The sequence below is a fragment of the Rhinoraja longicauda genome, chromosome 24 (genome assembly GCF_053455715.1).
Source record: "Rhinoraja longicauda isolate Sanriku21f chromosome 24, sRhiLon1.1, whole genome shotgun sequence".
Taxonomy (NCBI): domain Eukaryota; kingdom Metazoa; phylum Chordata; class Chondrichthyes; order Rajiformes; family Arhynchobatidae; genus Rhinoraja; species Rhinoraja longicauda.
In genome coordinates, this window is record NC_135976.1 from 25,446,300 (window position 1) to 25,469,032 (window position 22,733).

Genomic DNA, 22,733 nt, shown 5'->3' on the forward strand with positions numbered 1-22,733 from the left:
AGATGAACTTCGTTCATTTGCCGTTGTCAGTTGTTGTGCTGCTGCAAGTAAGAATTTCATTATTCTATCTGGGACGCATGGCAATAAAACACTCTTGACTGTTAGCGTGTTGTTGTCGGCCGCCACTCGCTGTGTCGTCTCGCATTAACTTCAGTGCCGAGACCCCAACCAACGGACTGGCTCCTTTCCGCGTGTAAATCGAGTTTGGACACATCGGTGACACTTCGGTGTGACAGACCGTGTGGCGTGGGTGGGTGTGTGTGGTGTGGCGTGGGTGGGCGTGTGTGGTGTGGCGAGGGTGGGCGTGTGTGGTGCAGTTGCAGCGGCAGCAACGTTGTGTGGCTGAAGTTGGAGAAATGTTTATTGAGTGGATCTCGCAACAACTGGCTAAACCTACTAACAGCCTGTTGGGATGGATGGCGAAAAAGCTCTTTGAGAGGGAAAACAGATTCCTGGAGGAGGGTGCCGTGAATCTGTGCGACATACAGCCCGAGAATGTGGTTCTGGAGCTGGGCTTCGGTCCGGGCCTGGGGTTGCAGGAAGCTGCCCGGCGTCTGACACAGCCCGGGGGGAAAGTGTACGGGCTGGATATCTCGGAGTACATGTTTAACACCGCCAGCGAGCGGCTGCGGGCGGACATCCAGTCGGGGAAGGTGACTCTGTTTCTGGGCAGCGTGGAGCAGATCCCTTTGGAGGACAGTGTGGTGGACAAGGTTTATCACTGCAACTGTTACTACTTCTGGCCTGACCTGCGAGCTGGGAGCAGAGAGATCCACAGAGTGATGAAACCAGGTACAATACTAGATCCGCTTGATCAGTGTGTTTGTTAATCGACCCGCCACGTACCCCTCCACACATCCCGTTTACTGGGACTTGGACAACAGCCTTCTGTGTCTGGGTGATTCAAATGCTCGTCCAATACCACTACCACAGACTGAGAGTAGACATGGTCATAGGTCAGAGGGTGGCGAATGTGGAATTCATTGCCACAGATGGCTGTGGAGGCCAAACCAATTGATATTTTTAAGTCAGAGATTGATAGATTCTTGATCAGCACGGGTGTGAGGGGTTATGAGGAGAAGGCAGGAGATTGGGGTTGAGAGGGAAAGATAGATAGAACAGCCATGATTGAATCACGAAGTAGATTTGATGGGCCGAATGGCCTGTCCCGCTGAGTTACTCCAGCATTTTGTGTCTATTTCCCCTATAACTTATGAGCTTATGTCAACTGGGAAACAATGTAAGCAGGAGAGGTTTTCTTATTTGAATTTTTTATTTTTATTTTTTATTTTTATTTATTTATTTTTATTTTTACAGAACTTTTTAGAAAACAAGCCCTCCCACCCTCCCTTATACTAACCCCAAATAAGAAAAAAGAAGAAAGGAAAGAAAGATTAAAGATTGCTTGGGTGTTGGGGGTCCTGCACACTCCCCATGGAATTCCAAACAGAATAAACTGTATATATATGTACATCTCTCCCAAAAGGACCATTGAGAATATGAACAATTCTTCTATATATATAGGCCCATCTTTTGTAAATAAGGACGCCAGATATTAAAAAAAGTATCATATTTGTTCCTTAAATTATAAGTAATTTTTTCAAGTGGGATACAGTTAGAAATTTCATTATTCCAAAGGTCCATACTTAAATAGGAATCTGATTTCCAAGTAACTGCGATAGTTTTTTTTGGCTACTGCTAATGCAATTTTTATAAATTCTTTCTGATATTTATTCATTTTAAGTTGTGGTCTTATTCCTTCAACATCACCCAATAACAAAAATCTTGGGTTGTATGGAAGTTGTATTCCGATAATCTGTTCTAGAAAACTTCTTAAGTTTGTCCAAAAAGGTTGTATTTTTTAACAGGACCAAGTAGAATGAAAAAAAGTACCAATTTCTTGATTGCACCGAAAACATTGGTCAGATAAACTTGAATTTATTCTCTTTAATTTTTGTGGTGTGATATATAATTGATGCAGATTTGAATTTATTTGAGGGAGCAGGGCTGTAGATAGAAAATTTAGCCATGCTCCAGGCCCATCCCATCACCGCCTCTCCCCATCCGTCCAAGAACCAGTGCTTTGCACATCCACAGTTAGAGTCATCTAGTCGTACAGTGCAGAAACAGGCCCTCAGTCCATGCTGATCAAGATGCACTCCAGTCCCGCTACTGGAATCTACTCCAGTCCCACCTGCCCACATTTGACCCATATCCCTCTAAACCGTTCCTATCCATGTACCTGTCCAATTCTCTTTTAAATGTTGTTATAGTATTTTAAGGATCTACTTCACAGGATCCATTTTCTGTCTGTCTTCAGTGTAACCCAGCATCTACTGTTCCTTCGTACATGTTTTATCTGCTCCACGGTGAAATCTCCTCAAGATATGCCTACTTTGAAGAAGTTCTCCTCCTGCCGACAGGGGTTCTGCAAAATCCTCTCTCGCTGCTCCCCCTCTGTGATTCCTCTTACTCTCCAGCTCTACGACCTCCTTTTAACTCAGACTCGCTCATTCATTTGTTCTTTGTACCTTTTCATATCTCTAGTTTCCCTCGCCCCGACTCTCAGTCTGAAGAAGGGTCTCGACCCGAAATGCCAGTTATTCTTTTCCTCCAGAGATGCTGCCTGACCCACTGAGTTACTCCAACATTTTGTGTCTATCTCAGATCCTACAATATTGTTATTGGTCTGGTATTGTTACTTCCACATTAAAAGATCTTGAGATTGAAGTTTGTGTAGGAAGGAACTGCAGATGCTGGTTTAAACCAAAGATAGACACAAAATGCTGGAATAACTCAGTGGGACAAGCAGCATCTCTGGAGAGAAGGAATGGGTGATGTTTTGGGACGAGACCCTTCTTCAGACTTAGAGTCTGAAAAACGGTCTTGACCCGAAACATCACCCATTCCTTCTCTCCAGAGATGCTGCCTGTTCTGCCGAGTTACTCCAGCATTTTGTGTCTATCTTGAAATTGAAGTTGCTTCATATACCTTCCAAAGAAACCAGGTGTTTCTATTTTTTATTCCACAGGAGCTCTCATGGTCACCACCTTGGACCTGGAGGCTCTACAGAGGGTAGTTGGTTCTGGAGTGTTGAAGGATACAAACTGGCAGCCTGAACTGTACATGGAGGCTCTCAGTGAGACGGGGTTTGTTGACGTGCACATGGAAGATCAGCAAGACATTGGAAGATCCTTCAAAGCCATCTTTGCCACAGCAAACAAGGCCTGAGTTTGCTGTTATCAAAGCTATTATTATAATTACTAGCTTAATACTAAATGGAGCATTAATCCTTTAGCTATGGAAAAGTATTGTGGAGCACACTCACATAGAAACATAGAAAATAGGTACAAGAGGAGGCCATTTGGCCCTTCGAGCCAGCACCGCCATTCATTGTGATCATGGCTGATCATCCACAGTCAGTAACCTGTGCCTGCCTTCTCCCCATATCCCTTGATTCCGCTAGCTCCTAGAGCTCTATCTAACTCTCTTTTAAATTCATCCAATGAATTGGCCTCCGCTGCCTTCTGTGGCAGAGAATTCCACAAATTCACAACTCTCTGAGTGAAAAAGTTTTTTCTCACCTTAGTTTTAAATGGCTTCCCCTTTATTCTTAGACTGTGCCCCCTGGTTCTGGACTCCCTCAACATTGGGAACATTTTTTCCTGCATCTAGCTTGTCCAGTCCTTTTATAATTTTATATGTTTCTATAAGATCCCCTCTCATCCTTCTAATGCCCAGTCTTTCCAATCTTTTCTCATATGACAGTCCCGCCATCCCAGGGATTAACCTTGTGAACCTACGCTGCACTACCTCAACAGCAAGGATGTCTTTCCTCTAATTGGGAGTCCAAAACTGCACAAAATACTCCAGATATGGTCTCACCAGGGCCTATACAACTGCAGAAGGACCTCTTTACTCCTATAACGAGGAGTTATAAAGGCCAACATGCCATTAGCTTTGTTCACTGCCTGCTCGACCTGCATGTTTACTTTCAGTGACTGGTGTACAAGGACACCCAGGTCTCGTTGCACTACCCTTTTACCTAATCTGATACCATTGAGATAATAATCTGCCTCCTTGTTTTTGCCGCCAAAGTGGATAACCTCACATTTATCTACATAATACTGCATCTGCTATGCATCTGCCCACTCACTCAACCTGTCCAAGTCACCTTGCAACTTCCTAACATCCTCTTCACAGTTCACATTGCCATCCAGCTTTGTGTCATTGCCACCCAGCTTTGTGTCACCTACAATTGTCCCAGATAGTTGAGAACCCAGTTGAATTATTTCAATTTACGCTGTCTTTTTAAGCTCTGCATTGCTTTGAACATTGAATATATCGCACAGAACAATACAGCACAAGAACAAGCCCTCCAGCTCACAATGTCTGTGCTGAATGTAATGCCAAAACTAATGTCGTCTGCCTGCATGTGACCACCGCCCTGCATTCTTTGCATATCCATGTGCTTATCTAAAAGCCAGTCATGTTATCTCTGGAACAGCTAGATAACAAGGATACCCACGCCAGACATTTATTGACAATAGCTCTGCCTGCAGCACCTAAATCCCATCCAAACTCATCTGCAAACTCCTGTTTCTAGAAGTAAGCACCCCTTCTGCCAATAGATGCTAAACTTTCCTATGCATAGACCACAGTCAGTGAGGATAGATGACTATGCATCCTCTATAATAATACTCAACACCAGTGCCTCAAAATGATGCACAATCAGACTCCTACTCTACTCCCTATAACCCACAACCGTATGGCCAGATTTAACTGCAAATCCATTCATATTTGCAGATGATACCACTGGATGGGGCAGTTCTCGAACAATGATGAGATAGAGTACATGAAGGAGATAGAGTGCTTAGTAACATGGTATCAGAGCAATAACTTCTCCCTCAATGACAGCAAGATGAAGGACTAGTTATCAACTTCAGGAAGTGCGTTAGAGTACATGTCCTGATCAGCATCAATGGTGCCGAAGTGGAAATAGTTGAGAGCTTCAGGTTTCTAGGTGTAAATACTAACAACAATCTGTCCTGGACCAACCGCATTGAAGCTGCAGCCAAAAAGCACACTAATGCCTCATTTGCCTAGGAAATGTGGCATGTCTCCAATGGGTCTTACCAACTTCTACATGAGCACAGTAGAAAACACACACAGAAAGTCATGCTACATCACAGCTTGGGTTGGCTTGTAACCCAGTCCATCACTTTGCTCCATTGACTCTATCTACACTTCACACTGCCTCGGGAAAGTAGCTAACAATATCAAGGACCTCCGGTCATTCCTTCTTCCCGATCCTGTCGGCAGAAGATAGTAAAGCATGAAAACACGAACCACCAGAAATAATCTTTTTCCCTCTTTTATCAAACTTCTGAATGGTCGGTCCTTCCAAAGGCCAGATACAATTTTCCAACCTACTTCATCACAGACATTGGAATACTTCCCTCGAACTGTTATGCTACAATGCTGAGAAATTACATTTCTACTGCACTCTGTTATTTTTCTCATCACTCCAACTGTTGTTTGTGTATGATTTGATTGTGTTCAAGTATGGTATTATCTGATTTGATTTAATGGCATGCAAACAAAAGCTTTTCACTGTATCATTAAACATGTGGCAATAATAGAAACATAGAAAATAGGTGCAGGAGTAGGCCATTCGGCCCTTCGGCCCTTCGAGCCTGCACCGCCATTCAATATGATAGTGGCTGATCATCCAACTCAGTATCCCGTACCTGCCTTCTCTCCATACCCCCTGATCCCTTTAGCCACATCTAACTCCCTCTTAAATATAGCCAATGAACTGGCCTCAACGACCTTCTGTGGCAGAGAATTCCACAGATTCACCACTCTCTGTGTGAAAAAAAACTTTCTCATCTCGGTCCTAAAAGACTTCCCCCTTATCCTTAAACTGTGACCCCTTGTTCTGGACTTCCCCAACATCAGGAACAATCTTCCTGCATCTAGTCTGTCCAACCCCTTAAGAATTTTGTAAGTTTCTATAAGATCCCCCCTCAATCTTCTAAATTCCAGCGAGTACAAGCCGAGTCTATCCAGTCTTTCTTCATATGAAAGTCCTGCCATCCAGGAATCAATCTGGTGAACCTTCTCTGTACTCCCTCTATGGCAAGAATGTCTTTCCTCAGATTAGGAGACCAAAACTGTACGCAATACTCCAGGTGTGGTCTCACCAATGCCCTGTACAACTGCAGCAGAACCTCCCTGCTCCTATACTCAAATCCCCTCGGTATGAATGCCAACATACCATTCGCTTTCTTCACTGCCTGCTGCACCTGTATGCCTACTTTCAATGACTGGTGTACCACGACACCCAGGTCTCGTTGCATCTCCCCTTCTCCTAATCGGCCACCATTCAGATAATAGTCTGCTTTCCTGTTCTTGCCACCAAAGTGGATAACCTCACATTTATCCACATTATACTGCATCTGCCATGCATTTGCCCACTCACCTAACCTATCCAAGTCACGTTGAGACCTCCTAGCATCCTCCTCACAGCTAACACTGCCCCCCAGCTTCGTGTCATCCGCAAACTTGGAGATGTTGCATTCAATTCCCTCGTCCAAATCATTAATATATATTGTAAATAGCTGGGGTCCCAGCACTGAGCCTTGCGGTACCCCACTAGTCACTGCCTGCCATTCTGAAAAGGACCCGTTTATTCCTACTCTTTGCTTCCTGTCTGCCAGCCAGTTCTCTATCCACATCAATACTGAACCCACAATACCGTGTGCTTTAAGTTTGCGTACTAATCTCTTATGTGGGACCTTGTCGAAAGCCTTCTGGAAGTCCAGATATAACACATCCACTGGTTCTCCCTTATCCACTCTACTAGTTACATCCTCGAAAAATTCTATACGATTCGTCAGACATGATTTACCTTTCATAAATCCATGCTGACTTTGTCCAATGATTTCACCACTTTCCAAATGTACTGCTATCCCATCTTTAATAACTGACTCTAGCATTTTCCCCACTACCGATGTTAGACTAACTGGTCTGTAATAATGAACCTATACCAATATTAATTCATGTAATGGGGCGACCAGAACTGCACACAATACTCCAAATGCGGCCTAACCAAAGTTTTATATTGCTGCTTTATAAAGTTTGATATACAAACAAGGAACTGCAGAAGCTGGTTTACCAAAGGAAGACACAAAATACTGGAGTATTGCAGTGGGTCAAGCAGCATCCCTGGAGAACGTGGATAGGTGAAGTTTGAGATCGGGACCCTTCTTCAGTCTGAAGGGTCCCGACGCAAAACATCACCTACCCAGGGTCCTGACCTGAAATGCCACCTATCCATGTTCTCAGGGATACTGTCTGACCTGCTGAGTTACTCCAGCATTTTGTGTCGTTTTACACTACTTCTATGTTATCCCACTTTTGCATCCACTCCCTATGCAGGCAATTGGGGGCAATTTACAGAGGCAAATTAACCTACAATCCTACACTTATTTAAGATGTGAGAAGAAACAGGAGCACCCGGAGGAAACCCATACGCTCACAGGGAGAACATGGAAACTCCACACAGACAGTGCCCAAAGTCAGGATTGAACCCGGGTCTTTGGCGATGTGAGGCAGTAGCACTTTCAGTTTTGCCTCTGTGCTGTCCTTGTGTTGTTACTTTTAGGAAGCTATGGGCTCGGACCCCAAGATCCCTCTGTACGGTAATGCAATAAACTTCTAGGTTTTCCCTCTGCCTCTAGAACTTCAGACAAAAACAATCCAAAGTTGTCCAATCTCTCCTTCTAGCTAATACTTTCAGGCAGCATCCTCATAAACCTCTTCTGCACCTTCTTTAAAGCCCCCAACATCTTTCTGTAATGAAACTGCAAATGTGACCTAAACTAAGTTTTATACAGCTGCAATATGATTTCCCACTTCTTTACGACTCTGGGTTGCCACTTTGGGGGAGTTGAGGACTTGGACTTCAAGATCCTTAAGGGTTCTTCCATTAAGTCTATACTTTCCCTTTATGTGTAACCTCCCAAAGTGCAACACCTCACACTTGCTCGGATTAAACCACTTACTATTTTTCTGCCTTTATCTGTAACTGATCTATATCCCGCTGCATCCTTTGACAGCCTTCCTCATCGTCTGCAAACCTGCTAACCAACCATCTACATATACGTCTATATATATATAGGTATGTGTTTTAAGGTCTGAAGAAGGTTATCAACCTGAGACGTCACCAAATCCTATCCAGAGATGCTGCCTGTCCCGTTGAGTTACTCGAGCACTTTGTGTCTATCTTCGATTTAAGTGTGTGTGTGTGTGTATGCATTTGCACACACACAAATGTATATATATATATATATATATATATATATATATACATTGTGATATCATGAGAGGTAGAGTCATAGAGAGGAGATACATTTCCTCCCGGTGGATGCAACAAGGACTACAAACACCAGACCTTTATCAGCAGCACCATCACGGACCTCATCATCTCCGGCGATCTACCCCCCAGTGCCTCCAAACTCATAGTTCCCCAGCACCGCACGGCCCGATTCTACCTCCTACCCAAAATCCACAAACAGGACTGTCCCGGCAGACCCATTGTCTCTGCCTGCTCATACCCCACCGAACATCTCTACCTACCTCCACTCCATCCTATCCCCCCTGGTTAAATCCCTCCCCACCTACGTCCAAGGCACCTCACATGCTCTCCATCTCCTCGATAACTTCCGGTACCCAGGCCCCCACTCCCTCATCTTCACCATGGATGCCCAGTCACTCTACACTTCCATCCCCCACAAGGATGGTCTCGAAGCCCTCCGTTTCTTCCTCGACCGTAGAACCAGCCAATCCCCATCGACCAACACTCTCCTCCGCCTAGCAGAGCTGGTTCTTACCCTCAACAACTTCTCCTTTGACTCTTCCCACTTCCTCCAAACCAGAGGCGTAGCTATGGGCACTCGCATGGGCCCTAGCTACGCCTGCCTCTTTGTCGGGTACGTCGAACAATCCCTGTTCCAGACATACACTGGCCCCATCCCCGAACTCTACCTCCGCTACATCGACGACTGCATTGGTTCTACCTCTTGCACCCATGCAGAACTCACTGACTTCATACACTTCACCTCCAATTTCCATCCTGCCCTTAAATATACCTGGACTATCTCCGACATCTCCCTCCCGTTTCTGGACCTCACCATCTCCATCACAGGAGACAGACTAGTGACGGACATTTACTATAAACCCACTGACTCGCACAGCTATCTGGACTACACTTCTTCCCACCCGGTCCCCTGCAAAAAGTCTATCCCCTACTCCCAATTCCTCCATCTACGCCGCATCTGCGCCCGGAATGAGGTGTTTCACACTAGGGCTTCCGAGATGTCCTCGTTCTTCAGGAAACGGGGCTTCCCCTCCTCCATTATAGATGAGGCTCTCACTAGGGTCTCTTCTACATCCCGCAGCTCCGCTCTTGCTCCCCCTCCCCCCACTCGCAACAAGGACAGAATCCCCCTCGTTCTCACCTTCCACCCCACCAGCCAGCGGATCCAACATATCATCCACCTGTAGCGCGTCGATAAAGGCAAGGAGCCAGGTATTTCGGGAAGGTATATTATATTGTATCGTGGGGGTCAGACGGGTCTAGTCTGCCGGAATGGCTTGGCGCCCAAACCTTGTCCTTATATACCTGAGTCCAGGACCGCCTCCCGGGACTGGTCCATTCCCGTGCCGAGGGGTCGGTAGTAGTATGGCCCGACCCTTGGGAGCCGCCACAGTAACCCCCCCCAGAACCGGAGGCACGAAACGCACTGGTGGTCGCACAACCCGACCGGACCGCGTACGGTAATCGGTCGACAGAGGGGCCGGCGGAGGCACAGTTGGAGGGACAGGCGGTGGGACCCGCAAAGGGGGGCGACCTCGTGGCCGAGGCTGGGCCACCCGCACCGGTTGGTCGATGTCTAAGTGGGCCGGCTTCAGGCGGTCAATTGACACGGCCTCCGGCCGGCCCCCCATGTCCAAAACAAAGGTTGTCTGTCCGTGCTCCAGCACCCGGTACGGGCCTTCATACGGCCTCTGGAGTGGCGCCTGGTGGGCGTCACGGCGCAGGAACACAAAGGCGCAGTCCCGGAGGGCCGATGGCACGTAAGGGCGGAATGTCCCATGGCGGGACGTCGGCACGGGTGCGAGCTTGCCAACTCGCTCTCGGAGGCGCTGTAGGGTAGATGAGGACGGTTCCTCTCGCCCCGGCAACAAGGGCACGAACTCCCCGGGCACCGTGAGCGGAGACCTGTAGACGAGCTCCGCTGAGGATGAAGCCAGGTCTTCCTTGGGGGCGGTCCGGATGCCCAGCAAAACCCATGGTAGCTCGTCCATCCAGTCGGGGCCGGCGAGTCGCGCCTTCAGCGCTGCCTTCAGCTGCCGGTGGAACCTCTCCACCAAGCCGTTTGCCTGCGGGTGATAGGCCGTGGTGTGGTGCAGCCGCACGCCCAACAGGTGGGCCATGGCCGACCACAGCTCGGAGGTGAACTGTGGCCCCCGGTCCGATGAGATGACCACCGGCACACCAAAGCGAGCAATCCAGTGCGCGGCCAACGCACGAGCGCATGTGGCTGTAGACGTATCAGCCAGTGGTATGGCCTCCGGCCACCGCGTGAAGCGGTCCACCACCGTGAAGAGGTGGGTGATGCCCCGGGACGGCGGGAGCGGGCCCACAATGTCCACGTGCAGGTGGTCGAAACGGCGGCAGGGTAGACCGATCCCTTGGAGTGGCGCCCGGACGTGGCGTTGAATTTTTGACGTCTGGCACGGAATGCAGGTGCGGGCCCAGTGGCCAACCTGCTTGCGCAGACCGTGCCACATGAACCGCGCAGCTACCAATGAGATCGTTGCCCGGATGGATGGGTGAGCCAGCCTGTGGACCACGTCGAACACCCTCCTGCGCCACGCGGCCGGGACGATGGGGCGCGGCTGACCTGCCGACACATCGCAAAGTATCGTCGTCGCTCCGGGGCCGAGGGGAACATCCTCAAGGCGGAGGCCAGAGATGGCAGTCCGGTAGGCGGGCATCTCCCCGTCCGTTAGTTGGGCCTCCGCCAGGGCAGAATAATCAATGCCGGGTGCCACTTCTAACACGGCATTGATGGCGGGGCGAGACAATGCGTCGGCCACCCGGTTTTCCTTCCCCTCGATAAAGCGGATGGAGGTGGTGAATTCTGATATGTAGGCCAACTGGCGCTGCTGTCGGGCGGACCATGGGTCGGAGACCTTTGCCAGGGCGAAAGTGAGCGGCTTGTGGTCCGTGTAAGCGGTGAACGGGCGGCCCTCCAGAAAATAGCGGAAGTGACGAACGGCCAGGTACAGGGCGAGGAGCTCGCGGTCGAAGGCGCTGTACTTCCTCTGGGCGTTGTCGAGGTGCCGGCTGAAGAAGGCCAGGGGGCGCCAACCCCCGTCCGTGAGTTGCTCCAGTACGGCACCAACCGCCAACTCTGAGGCGTCCACCGTAAGGGCTGTCGGGGCATCCTCCCGTGGGTGAACAAGCAACACAGCCCGAGCCAGGGCCTCCTTCGCGCCGTCAAAGGCTGTTACGGCCTCGTCGGTCCACATGACGGTCTTACGCTTGCCCGCCAGCAGCTCGTATAGCGGCCGCATGATGTGGGCCGCGGATGGCAGGAACCGGTGATAAAATGCCACCATGCCGACGAACTCCTGCAGGCCACGCACCGAGGACGGACGGGGAAACCGGCGGATGGCGTCTACTTTGTCCGGCAGGGGAACCGCTCCTTGCGAGGACACACGGTGGCCGAGAAAGTCGATTGTGGCCACGCCAAAGCGGCACTTGGCGAGGTTTATGGCCAACCCGTGTTCGCTGAGCCGCTGGAAAAGCTGCCGGAGGTGGGCACAGTGCTCCTGCCGCGAGCGGCTGGCTACCAACATGTCGTCAAGGTAGACAAATAGGAAATCCAGCCCGCGACACACGCCGTTCATTAAGCGCTGAAATGACTGCGCGGCGTTCTTGAGGCCGAACGGCATCCGTACGAACTCGTAGAGTCCGAACGGCGTAATGATTGCCGTCTTGGGTACATCCTCCGGGTGGACCGGGATCTGGTTGTAACCTCGCACCAGATCTACCTTTGAAAATATCGTGGCCCCAGCCAAATGGGCGTTGAAGTCCTGGATGTGGGGCACGGGGTATCGATCCTCGGCGGTAGCGACGTTCAGCCGCCGATAATCCCCGCAAGGCCTCCAGCCCCCGTTTGCCTTGGGGACCATGTGGAGTGGAGATGCCCATGGGCCGTTGGAAGGGCGGACGATCCCCAAGGACTCCATCGTGCGGAACTCCTGTCGTGCCAGGCGTAGTTTCTCAGGCGGGAGTCGGCGTGCTCGTGCGTGGAGGGGTGGGCCGGTAGTTGTGATATAATGGTACAGCCCATGCTTGGGGGTCGACTACCGGAATTGCGGGGCCATAATATCAGGAAAGTCCGCCAGCACCCGAGCGAAATGGGAGTCCACGGACGACAGCGGGCATATAATGGGGTCATTCAGCCGCAACGCGATGGGCTCCATCGTGGCGGAGTGGACCAAGCGCTGCTGCCTGACGTCCACGAGGAGAGAATGAGCCCGCAGAAAGTCGGCCCCGAGCAACGGCTGGGAGACGTCGGCGATCGTAAACAGCCACGTAAAATGACTGGCGCCGAAAACGATGTGGACCGTGCGGACGCCATATGTCTGAATAATGCTCCCATTTGCCGCGGTGAGGATGGGCCCCCGCTTCCCATCTACAACGGGACCCCACCACTGGCCATATCTTCCCATCCCCTCCCCTCTCTGCGTTTCGCAGAGACCGTTCCCTCCGTAACTCCCTGGTCCACTCGTCCCTTCCTACCCAAACCACCCCTACCCCAGGCACTTTCCCCTGCAACCGCACGAGATGCAACACCAGTCCCTTTACCTCCCCCCTCAACTCCATCCAAGGACCCAAACAGTCTTTCCAGGTGAGACAAAGGTTCACCTGCACCTCCTCCAACCTCATCTATTGCATCCGCTGCTCTAGATGTCAACTTATTTACATCGGCGAAACAAAGCGCAGGCTCGGCGATCGCTTCGCTGAACACCTGCGCTCGGTCCGCATTAACCAAACTGATCTCCCGGTGGCCGAGCACTTCAACTCCCCCTCCCATTCCCAGTCTGACCTTTCTGTCATGGGCCTCCTCCAGTGCCATAGTGAGGCCCACCGGAAATTGGAGGAACAGCACCTCATATTAAGCCTGGGCAGTTTGCAGCCCAGTGGTATGAACGTCGACTTCTCCAACTTTAGATAGTTCCTCTGTCCCTCCCTTCCCCTCCTCCTTCCCAGATCTCCCTCTATCTTCCTGTCTCCACCTGTATCCTTCCTTTGTCCCGCCCCCCTGACATCAGTCTGAAGAAGGGTCTCGACCCGAAACATCACCCATTCCTTCTCTCCCGAGATGCTGCCTGACCTGCTGAGTTACTCCAGCATTTTGTGAATAAATCGATTTGTACCAGCATCTGCAGTTATTTTCTTATACTACAAACCATCATGGCTGCCTGCCCTGCTGACACTGATTGCTGCTGACACTGATTGCTGCTGACACTGATTGCTGCTGACACTGATTGCTGCTGACACTGATTGCTGCTGACACTGATTGCTGCCCAGCTGAACCAGATGAGCTGATTGCCTCAGTGAGAGAGCTAAAAGGGAAGGGAAGCAGTGTATTTAAAAGAGAGACAATGACTGGAGCAGAGGGGGAGAGAAGCAGTGTTTGAGTTATATTTTGTAAGAAGGCAGCAAGCCACAGTTTTGATTTAACTACCTGTTTTGGTTTTGTGTACCTGTCTGCAAACAATTAAGTTTACCTGTTTTTGGAAAAGACTAAATATATGGAATTTAAGTTTGAAAACAAGAACTTTTCTGTCTTCATTTCCGGCACCCACACCTCCCAACCTTCAAGAGAAAAGCTCCCGACCTCTCAAGACATCACAACATATATATATATATAACGATTACATTTTTTGAGGAGGTACTGAAAATGATTGATGAGGGTAGAGCAGTGCATGTTGTTTACATACATGCATTTAGTCAGGTGATAAAGTTTCCCATGGTAAAATAATGCAGAAGACCAAGATTCATGGGATCCGAGGTGATATGATAGTTCGGATTCAGAACTCACTTATATATATAGATTGACACAAAAAGCTGGAGTAACTCAGTGGGACAGGCAGCATCTCTGGAGAGAAGGAATGGGTAACGTTTCGGGTCGAGACAACATCACCCATTCCTTCTCTCCAAAGATGCTACCTGTCCCGCTGACTTACTCCAGCATTTTGTGTCTTGAAATTGAAGTTGCCTCATATACCTGCCAAAGAAACCAAGTGTTACTATCCATGGTGGGTGCCGGAGGATAGACGAGGACGTACCATCAAGAACAAAGAGGGACGGTGTGGGGGACACACCGAGAACAAAGAGGGACCATTGGGGACTAAATGGAATACTTTGCAACTTTGCGAACTATGTGGCAACTCTTTGCATACTTGTGTATGCAAAATAAAGTAACTCACTGTGAGATGGCACATGTGATTATAAAGTATAAAATATAATTCATTCATTCATCACACCCTTCATTTTGAGTTGGATATCTTTGCCGGAGATTGAAAATTTGATGCACCCAATTCCATGTCAGGTATCACCTACGTGAAACTGAGATCAAACATATAACCTTGGGGAAGGAGATACATCAGGAGGAAGGAAAAGACTTGCTTTTGCACAACACTTACCATGACCTCAAGACTGATGAAATAGTGTTTGAAGTTGTAGCCACCACTACATTGTGGACATTTAGATAACCAATTTGTGCAATATTTCCAGCGTTCCCTTCTTTATGGATTCTATTGGAGTTCCTGGTTACTGCAGTGTAATCCCAAGACTTTTCAATGGCAAGGATAGTAATCAAGTCAATCAAAGAAAAAGGAGTAACTGATAATTCTGCTGCACACACCGGTGGGATGTCAGTGTGATTGATCAATAATGTCAGAGTACCATTGGTTTCAGATCAATATTGTGATTGGGTTACTTTAGACAAGGCAAAGAAATAGGGTTGCAATTTGAAGAAACAAAGGGAGAGTTTAGTATCACCAAAAATATAATTTGAAACCTATTGTTTTATTCTGATAACTAGATACAAGCAACAATCTAAGGAACATTGGAATAAAACCAGTAATTCAGGTGAGAGATGTGTCTGAAGAATGAAATCTTCTTCCGCCACTTGTGTTCTCATTGAATTCACTACTTTTTTTTCCCAATAACACTAAAATAAATTTATTGGGAACTGTTTTTTGCTTAAAATTATAGTAACCTGCTGCATCACTATGCAAGGAAAGTTGCTTTGTCTCATTCAAAATGTATTTATCTGTGGTTTTGTTTCCTTGTTTTTTATTAATTCGTCAGCAAGCACCTTATGAAGCAGATTGTTTGTTAACCTCCTTCAGTCTCTGTCCTAAGTCACAATTATGTTGCAAATATTCACTTGGATTATTTATAAAGCACCACTAGGTCAAGGCATAAATCTTCTGTTCACAGATGCGAAACATCTACTGATGAAAGAAAGCATATCCTGATATTATTTTTTGATGTGATGTTTGCACCTGCTGCACTCCTGCACTTCATTTTCATGCATTTGCATGGATATCTACATTCATCGTTTCACGACATTCTCAACTGAAAGAATATTTCCTTAATTGGAAATTGTTACGGGTGTGTTTTTATTAACCAGTACAATGACAATGTGAAGTGTATATCCTTTGCCACCTCCTAATATGTTATTTAATGTATCAATATAACCTAAATTACTCTGCAGCATGTTTGACAATTTTAGTTGCTTCTATGTGATGTAGCAGGAGAAATAATGAACCAGAATTTTGCTCCAATTTAAAGGTTTTAGTAGTTTAATAATACATTGAAAACATTCTATGCATTAGGAATTTGACAAACTATGGTATAACAAATTCAATGTTTTCTTGAATTTTCAAGATGACTCAGCCTCTAAAATCGAATTCAAAAACAGTAAACAGAATAAAGTGCTGAGGTTTTATGCCATGGACAAGATTCCTTCAGCTTGATGGCGATGTGATCCCTTTACATGGTGGATTACCATCCTTCACGGTTTAAAAAAGCATTTTTGTAAAGCAAACAGCAAATTGGAAACTAAGACATGATTGAAAAAGACAGCATGGAAACAAGGCATTTGGCCCACCAAGTCCACACCATTAAGTTTGAACTGTGTTTGAACGAAGTAAGATTCCTTCTCCAGGGGACATTGTTGAGGTAAAACTAAAACGTACCTGCTAATTCTTAAAATATCATCTGGTCAAAGCATTAATTGGAATTAACTTTCCAAAAATGTTGGTCTCTCTTTAATCCCTCTTATTATGGTTCAATTTCTGTTCATTCGCAGAACCTGAGCCAACCTTATGCTCATTCATTATGTGTATACTATTAAGGTTCAACCATTTCCTTTTGTAATTTGAGAATATCTTTGTAAATTTTCATAAACTTCATTTAACACAAACGTTTTGGAAGTTAATGTAATTAGACAAGGGGGATAGTTGTAAATAACTGTCAACCCCCCCCCCCCCCCCCCCCCAGTCTCTAAATGGGAGCTTTGCAACTTTGGAGCTGTGGTTTAGACAGATTGCCACACAGTATATAATAAGGCAAGAATGCAGCAGTGATAAATCAATCAGAACACAACTGCAATTACAGAAGAATCTCAAATTAATTTAGCTAATTTCTAACATTGTAATTTCTCAATCACAGGGCACAATTATTCTTACACAATGCATTGGAAAATGATGTTACTCATCCATTTGTTTTTTGTTAAACGGTACTTGCAGTGTCTCTGCTGCTGTCATGGCAGATAAATTATGCAGTAAAATGATAATCAAAATTAATCTAATCTGCCCCGTCTGAACTTCATACAAGGGAAACTCCTGTAAATTCACCTCAACAAAGGAAATACTGACTGGTAAGCTCAGTGTCACATACTGCAACATTACACATCAGTATAAATAATAAGACCAATTATGGCACAACAAAACGTGCAGAAACTGTAATGAATATACAATAACTAGGACATTTAATGCCCATAAATGTCACTTGCAACCTGAAATGATTTGCTCCCAAATGCTAGTTTCCTTTTTCAGGTAAAGGTTTGGTGAAGTTAGTGATACTAGAGAGTAGTAACTGTATAAAGCAACTCTTCCAGAAGCACAATCCCCACTCTGATCACCATCCTCCAAATTGACAGGTGTCTATGTGGTCGTATTCCAATGGCTGGGACTCCAGTTACTGCAAGCAGGACTCTGATCATATTGCCAATAAATATGGCATTTTCTGGCTGAATCTATCACAATATAAAGATACATGGAAAGTTAGTACGTTAAATTGATGAATTATTAAATATTATATGAATACAAATTTACGAAATAAATGCAAGCTTCAATGTCTTTAGATTCTGTAGAAATATTGTGATGTGAATTACTAGACATGAGCATCAGCAAACCCCTACACTGGAGGAACTAGCCAGACCCATCCTAATTGTATAAAATTCAGTAACCCTTCCCGACCAGTGGAAAACAAAACCCTAACAGGTTAACGACCAATGTTGACCAGAAACATAGAAAACAATACCCGAAGAGTTCCTCCCTCAAGAGATGAATGCTAACGTAAACAAAAATGGACGAAAATATTACAGGAATCAGCATATGTCAAGAAAGATCCTAATCAAGGAAGAGTTGACACTCTTGGACACCCTGGACACTCCCTCTTCTCCCCTTTCCAATCAGGCAAGATGTACAGAAGTGTAAAAACGCACACCTCCAGATTCAGGGACAGTTTTGTCCCAACTGTTATCAGGCAACTGAACTATCCTATCACCAACTAGAGACCGGAGCTGGGCTACTATTTACCTCATTGAAGACCCTCAGACTAAATTTAATCGGACTTTACTGGACTTTAACTTGCCCTAAATGTTATTCCTTTATCCTGTATCTTTACACTGTGGACGGCTTGATTGTAATCATGTACAGTCTTCATTGACCAGATAGCATGCACCAAAAAAGCTTTTCACTGTACCTCTGCACATGTGACAATAAACTAAACTAAGATCCACCTCTATCTATATGTTTGAAAACATCATTATTTAACATTAAAAAATAAAATGATAGAATAAAATGAAGCAATCAGGCAGCCCATGTAGAAAGAGAAACAGTTAAACAATCGGGTCTGGGATCCTTCATTAGAATTCTGGCTATCAGAACTGCCAGCACTTTGGGGTTAATTTACTGGCATGGATTTAGGATTGATTAACAGACAGTGAACAGAGAGCAGGAATTAACTGGTCACTTTCAACTTGGGAGCCAGTGATCAGTGGGGTGTCACAGGATCGGTAGACCCCAGACATCCTGTCGCAATGATTTGGATGAGTTTATCTTCCACATGTTTCTGTCTCTGTGGTGTGGTATTCTTCCATTGGTTTATCACCAGACTGGTTGGACTAATACATATCAAACACAATAGAAACAGCTGTGCAAACATTAACAGAGCTGTAGCATAGCTTAAAAGTCTTAAACTTACAAATTCATTGATGGCAAGAAGAGTGCGCTGGATGAAATGCGGATTATTGTCAAAATTGTTGTTTAGCTGGTCGCCGATCAGTTGGAGTCTCCTGGCCACAATTGCGTGATCATCACCTGAGGAAATGTGAATGCATAAGACGTCATAGAAATGAATGGCTTTTACCCACACATTTCCACTCTTTGTTCAGTTCCCCAGATCTTGTCAGGAATGAATTTGGCTGATAAAAATATATAAACATGTGAGCAGCATAAATGGTGACGTTTTTAAAGTTTTCTATCTTACCCATCTTGCATACCATTTAAGGTGAACTATCATTTTTAGGCTCAAATGTATAGCACCGCTGTCCACATAAGTACATTTTGAGTTGCACAGTAAGATTAAGAGGGTGGTACAGTGGCATAGCGGTAGAGTTGCTGCCTTACAGGGCCAGAGACGTGGGTTCCATCCTAACTGCGCATGCACAATGCAAACAAATTACTAGGCATGAGCATTATCAAACTCTACACTGGAGGAAATAGCCAGAACCTTCCTAATTGAATAAAACTCAGGAATCCTTCCCGACCAGTGGAAAACAAAACCCTAACAGGTTAACGACCAATGTTAACCAGAAACATCGTTAACAATACCTGTTATAAAAGCCTCTACTTCCTGAGAAGATTAAGGAGATTCGGTATGTTAAAGAGGATTCTCTTGAACTGCTACAGGTGTTCTGTAGAGACCATATTGACTGGTTGCCTCATGGGCTGGTTCGGCAACTTGAACATCCAGGAGCAGAAAGGACTGCAAAAAGTTGTGAGCACTGCCCAGTCCATCACTGACTCTGACCTCCTCACCATCAAAGGGATTTATTGGAGTCGCTGTCTCAAAAAGGCAGCCAGCATCATCAGAGAGCCACACCATCCTGGCCACATACCCATTTCACCACTACCATCGGGAAGAAGGTACAGAAGCCTGAAAACGTCCAGGTTCAGGAACACCTTTCCTACAGCCATCAGGCTATTAAACACAACCTCAAATAAGCTCTGAACTACAATAGACTATTATTATTATTATTGCACTACTATTGTTTGTTTTTTGAGTATGTGTATGTATATATATATATATATATATATGTGTGTGTGTGTGTGTGTGTACTTGTGAGTATGTGTATATATACACACACTGAACTTTTTCTCTCTCATTTATCATATTGTTTACAGTGTACTATGTTTACATATTCTGTTGTGCTGCAGCAAGTATGGAGTTTGTACGTTCTCCCTCTGACTGCGTGGCTTTTCTGAGTGCTCCGGTTTCCTCAAATATTCCAAAGATGCACAGGTTTATAGCTAAATGGCTTCTGTAAATTGTCTCTAGTTTGTAGGATAGAATTAGTGTATGGGTGATTGCTATCTAAGTGCCGACTAAGTGGGCTGAAGGGCCAGTTTCCATGCTGCATCTCTAAAACTGAATTATTATTTTTTAACTGCTGGAGGATCTCAGAGGATCAGGCAACATCTGTGTGGTCTTGATGTACCATTTCAACCTGAAACGTGGACCATCCCTCTGCCTCCACAGATGCTGCTTGACCCGTTCCTTCAGCAGTTTGTTTTTTTGCTCCAAATTCCAGCATCTGCAGCCTCTTGTCTCTCCATTGAGAGGCAGCACTGAATTAAGTTTCAGGATATGAAATGGGGAAACTTGATAGCACGGATAGGTGACAATGCAGAAACAGTAACCTGTGACTGCAACGTGTCAAAGATGATGGTATTTACCTGAGGGAATAAGTAAGCTCACTGAAAAATATGGGATGATTGAGTTACAGATTTGAAATAGTGCTACAGGATTGCAACAAACAAGACATTTTTTTCACTGAAGAATAAACATGAAATCAGGCAAATGAAAAATCTAAACAACTATGTAAGGAAGCCTAGCAAGGAGAGAGAACTGAATAAAACAATCGTGGAATCAAATTGGGTTGGAGAAACAGACGCAGATTTGAATTGATGAAGATAGACACAAAATGCTGGATTGACTCAGCGGGTCAGACAGCATCTCTGGAGACCCTATCTTCAAACTGAAAGTCAGGGGAGGGAAACTAGGGATATGAAAAAGTACAAAGAACAAATGAATGAAATGTAGGACAAGAACAAATCAAAGCCAGCCAGATGACCAAGGAAAGGTGGAGTCCGTTGTTGGCTGTGGAAGAGATGACAACGAGTGGATAAAAAAGTGAACCTAAGCCAGGCGGGACGACAGTGAAACTAGTAGGATGACTAGGGTTTGGGGGGGGGGGGGGGGAGAGAGGGGGGGGGGGGGGGAGAGAGGGGGGGGGGGGAGAGAAGGAATACAAGGGTACTGAATTTCCTCTTTTCTAAATCTGAAGGCCGAAGGTGGAGGTTTTGCATAATTGAAAGGGAAATTGGACGAAATACTGGATGGTCGAGTCCCTCTCTGTCTCACATTTCGATATACGACCGGACGGCAGGGCCCGTGCGCGCACACATTTAGGCGATTTGCGCCGTGCGCGCACACATTTAGGCGGTTTGCGCCGTGAGCGCACACGTTTAGGCGGTTCGCGCCGTGCGCGTGCATGGTTCACGCAGGCGCCGTCGGGCCGGCCCAACGGGGGGTTTGTGATGGGCGCCATTTCGAGCGGAGAGGACGGAGCGGGCGTCGATGGAAGACGCTTTAGGGAAACGGATTCAGAGCGGTACGATGATCCGAGCCTCGAACATACGTCGGTAATAGACAAGATTATCGACACAAAATGCTGGAGTAACTCAGGGGGTCAGGCAGCATCTCTGGAGAGAAGGAGTGGGTGATGTTTCGGGTCGAGACCCTTCTTCATACAGTCTCGCTGTATGGCCCGCTGAGTTACTCCAGCATTTTGTGTCTATCTTCTGTGTAAACCAGTATCTGCGGTCCATTCCACCACATTTCGTCGGTAATAGACAATATAGGAACATGCTGCGCCGAAAAGAGAGTGTTTTGTGATATTGAAAAAAAGATCATTGGAGTCTCCTGGCCACAATTGCATAAACATCACGTGAGGAAATGTGAATGTATTAGAAATACGTTGGCTCTATAGAAATGAATGGCTCTTTCCCACGCATTTCCACTCTTTGCTTTGTTCACTCCCTCAGTTCTTGTCAGGAAGGAATTTGGCTGATAAAAATATATAAATATTTGTGCAGCGTAAGTGGTGACAAGTTGTTAATGTTTTGTATCTCACCTATCTACCATACCGTTTATGGTGAACTATAATTTTTAGGCACAAATATATATAGCACTGCTGCCCACATCAGTAGATTTTGAATAAGATTAAGATGGTGGCACAGTGGAGCAGCAGTAGAGTTGGTGCAGAGACCTTGAAAAAATAAAACTAGGTGTTGGAAATCTGAAATAAAACCATAACATGCTGAAAACTCTCAGCAGATTAGGCAGCATCTGAACAAACAAACACTGAGTTATTTCTCGTTCCCCGATTCATTTTCCACAGATGTTGACCTGCAGGGTGTTTCACGCATTGTGGATTGGCCTCAGTATGGAACATTAGCACCAGGACGAGTTTTGGCAGAGTTTATCATTGAAATTGTAGGCGATGCACAAATAATAGCAATACATTTAATTTCATTGATTGCAGATCTTAGGTGCACAAGCACCGTGAGACTATTAGTAGAAACAAAAGAACCGTGAGTCCCTGAGCCTGCTCCACTGGACAATAGGATTGTGGCTAATGGGACATCCACGTTCACTTTTCTGTCCTTTCACTATAAAACCTAATTTCCTTTCACATTGAAAATCTATCTCAGCCTTAAATAGTGACATAATTGTGCCCTTGCAGCCTCATGTCAAGGAGTTCTAAAACCAAATTCTCAGAGAAACCAAATTCTTTACCAATTCAGAGGTAGTGCCTCTGGTGCTAGATTGTCCCATGAGAGGAAACATGCTCGCAGTAGTATCTAGTCCCCCAAGAATGTTACTTCAATAAAATTGTCTATTATCTGACCTGTTCCGCCTTTCTTTGTGGAATTATCCTTTACAAACTTGATCATCCAAATAAAAGATCTCAGAACTGCCTCCAATGAAATAATATAATTCC

General features: G+C 46.0%; 1 protein-coding gene across 2 annotated transcripts in view; it reads left to right on the plus strand.

Moving 5' to 3' along the window:
- The first annotated feature begins 305 nt into the window (after nucleotides 1–305).
- mrpl16 (mitochondrial ribosomal protein L16) overlaps nucleotides 306–22,733 on the plus strand; it is a 46,579-nt gene continuing 24,151 nt past the window's right edge. Inside the window, exon 1 of one of the 2 annotated variants that reach the window (XM_078420821.1) lies at nucleotides 306–792. In XM_078420821.1, the coding sequence (XP_078276947.1) occupies nucleotides 357–792 (436 nt within the window). In that variant the 5' untranslated portion in view covers nucleotides 306–356. Of the gene's footprint in view, nucleotides 793–21,228; nucleotides 21,342–22,733 lie in introns of those variants that run through there. The other variant, XM_078420825.1, reaches the window with a different exon arrangement.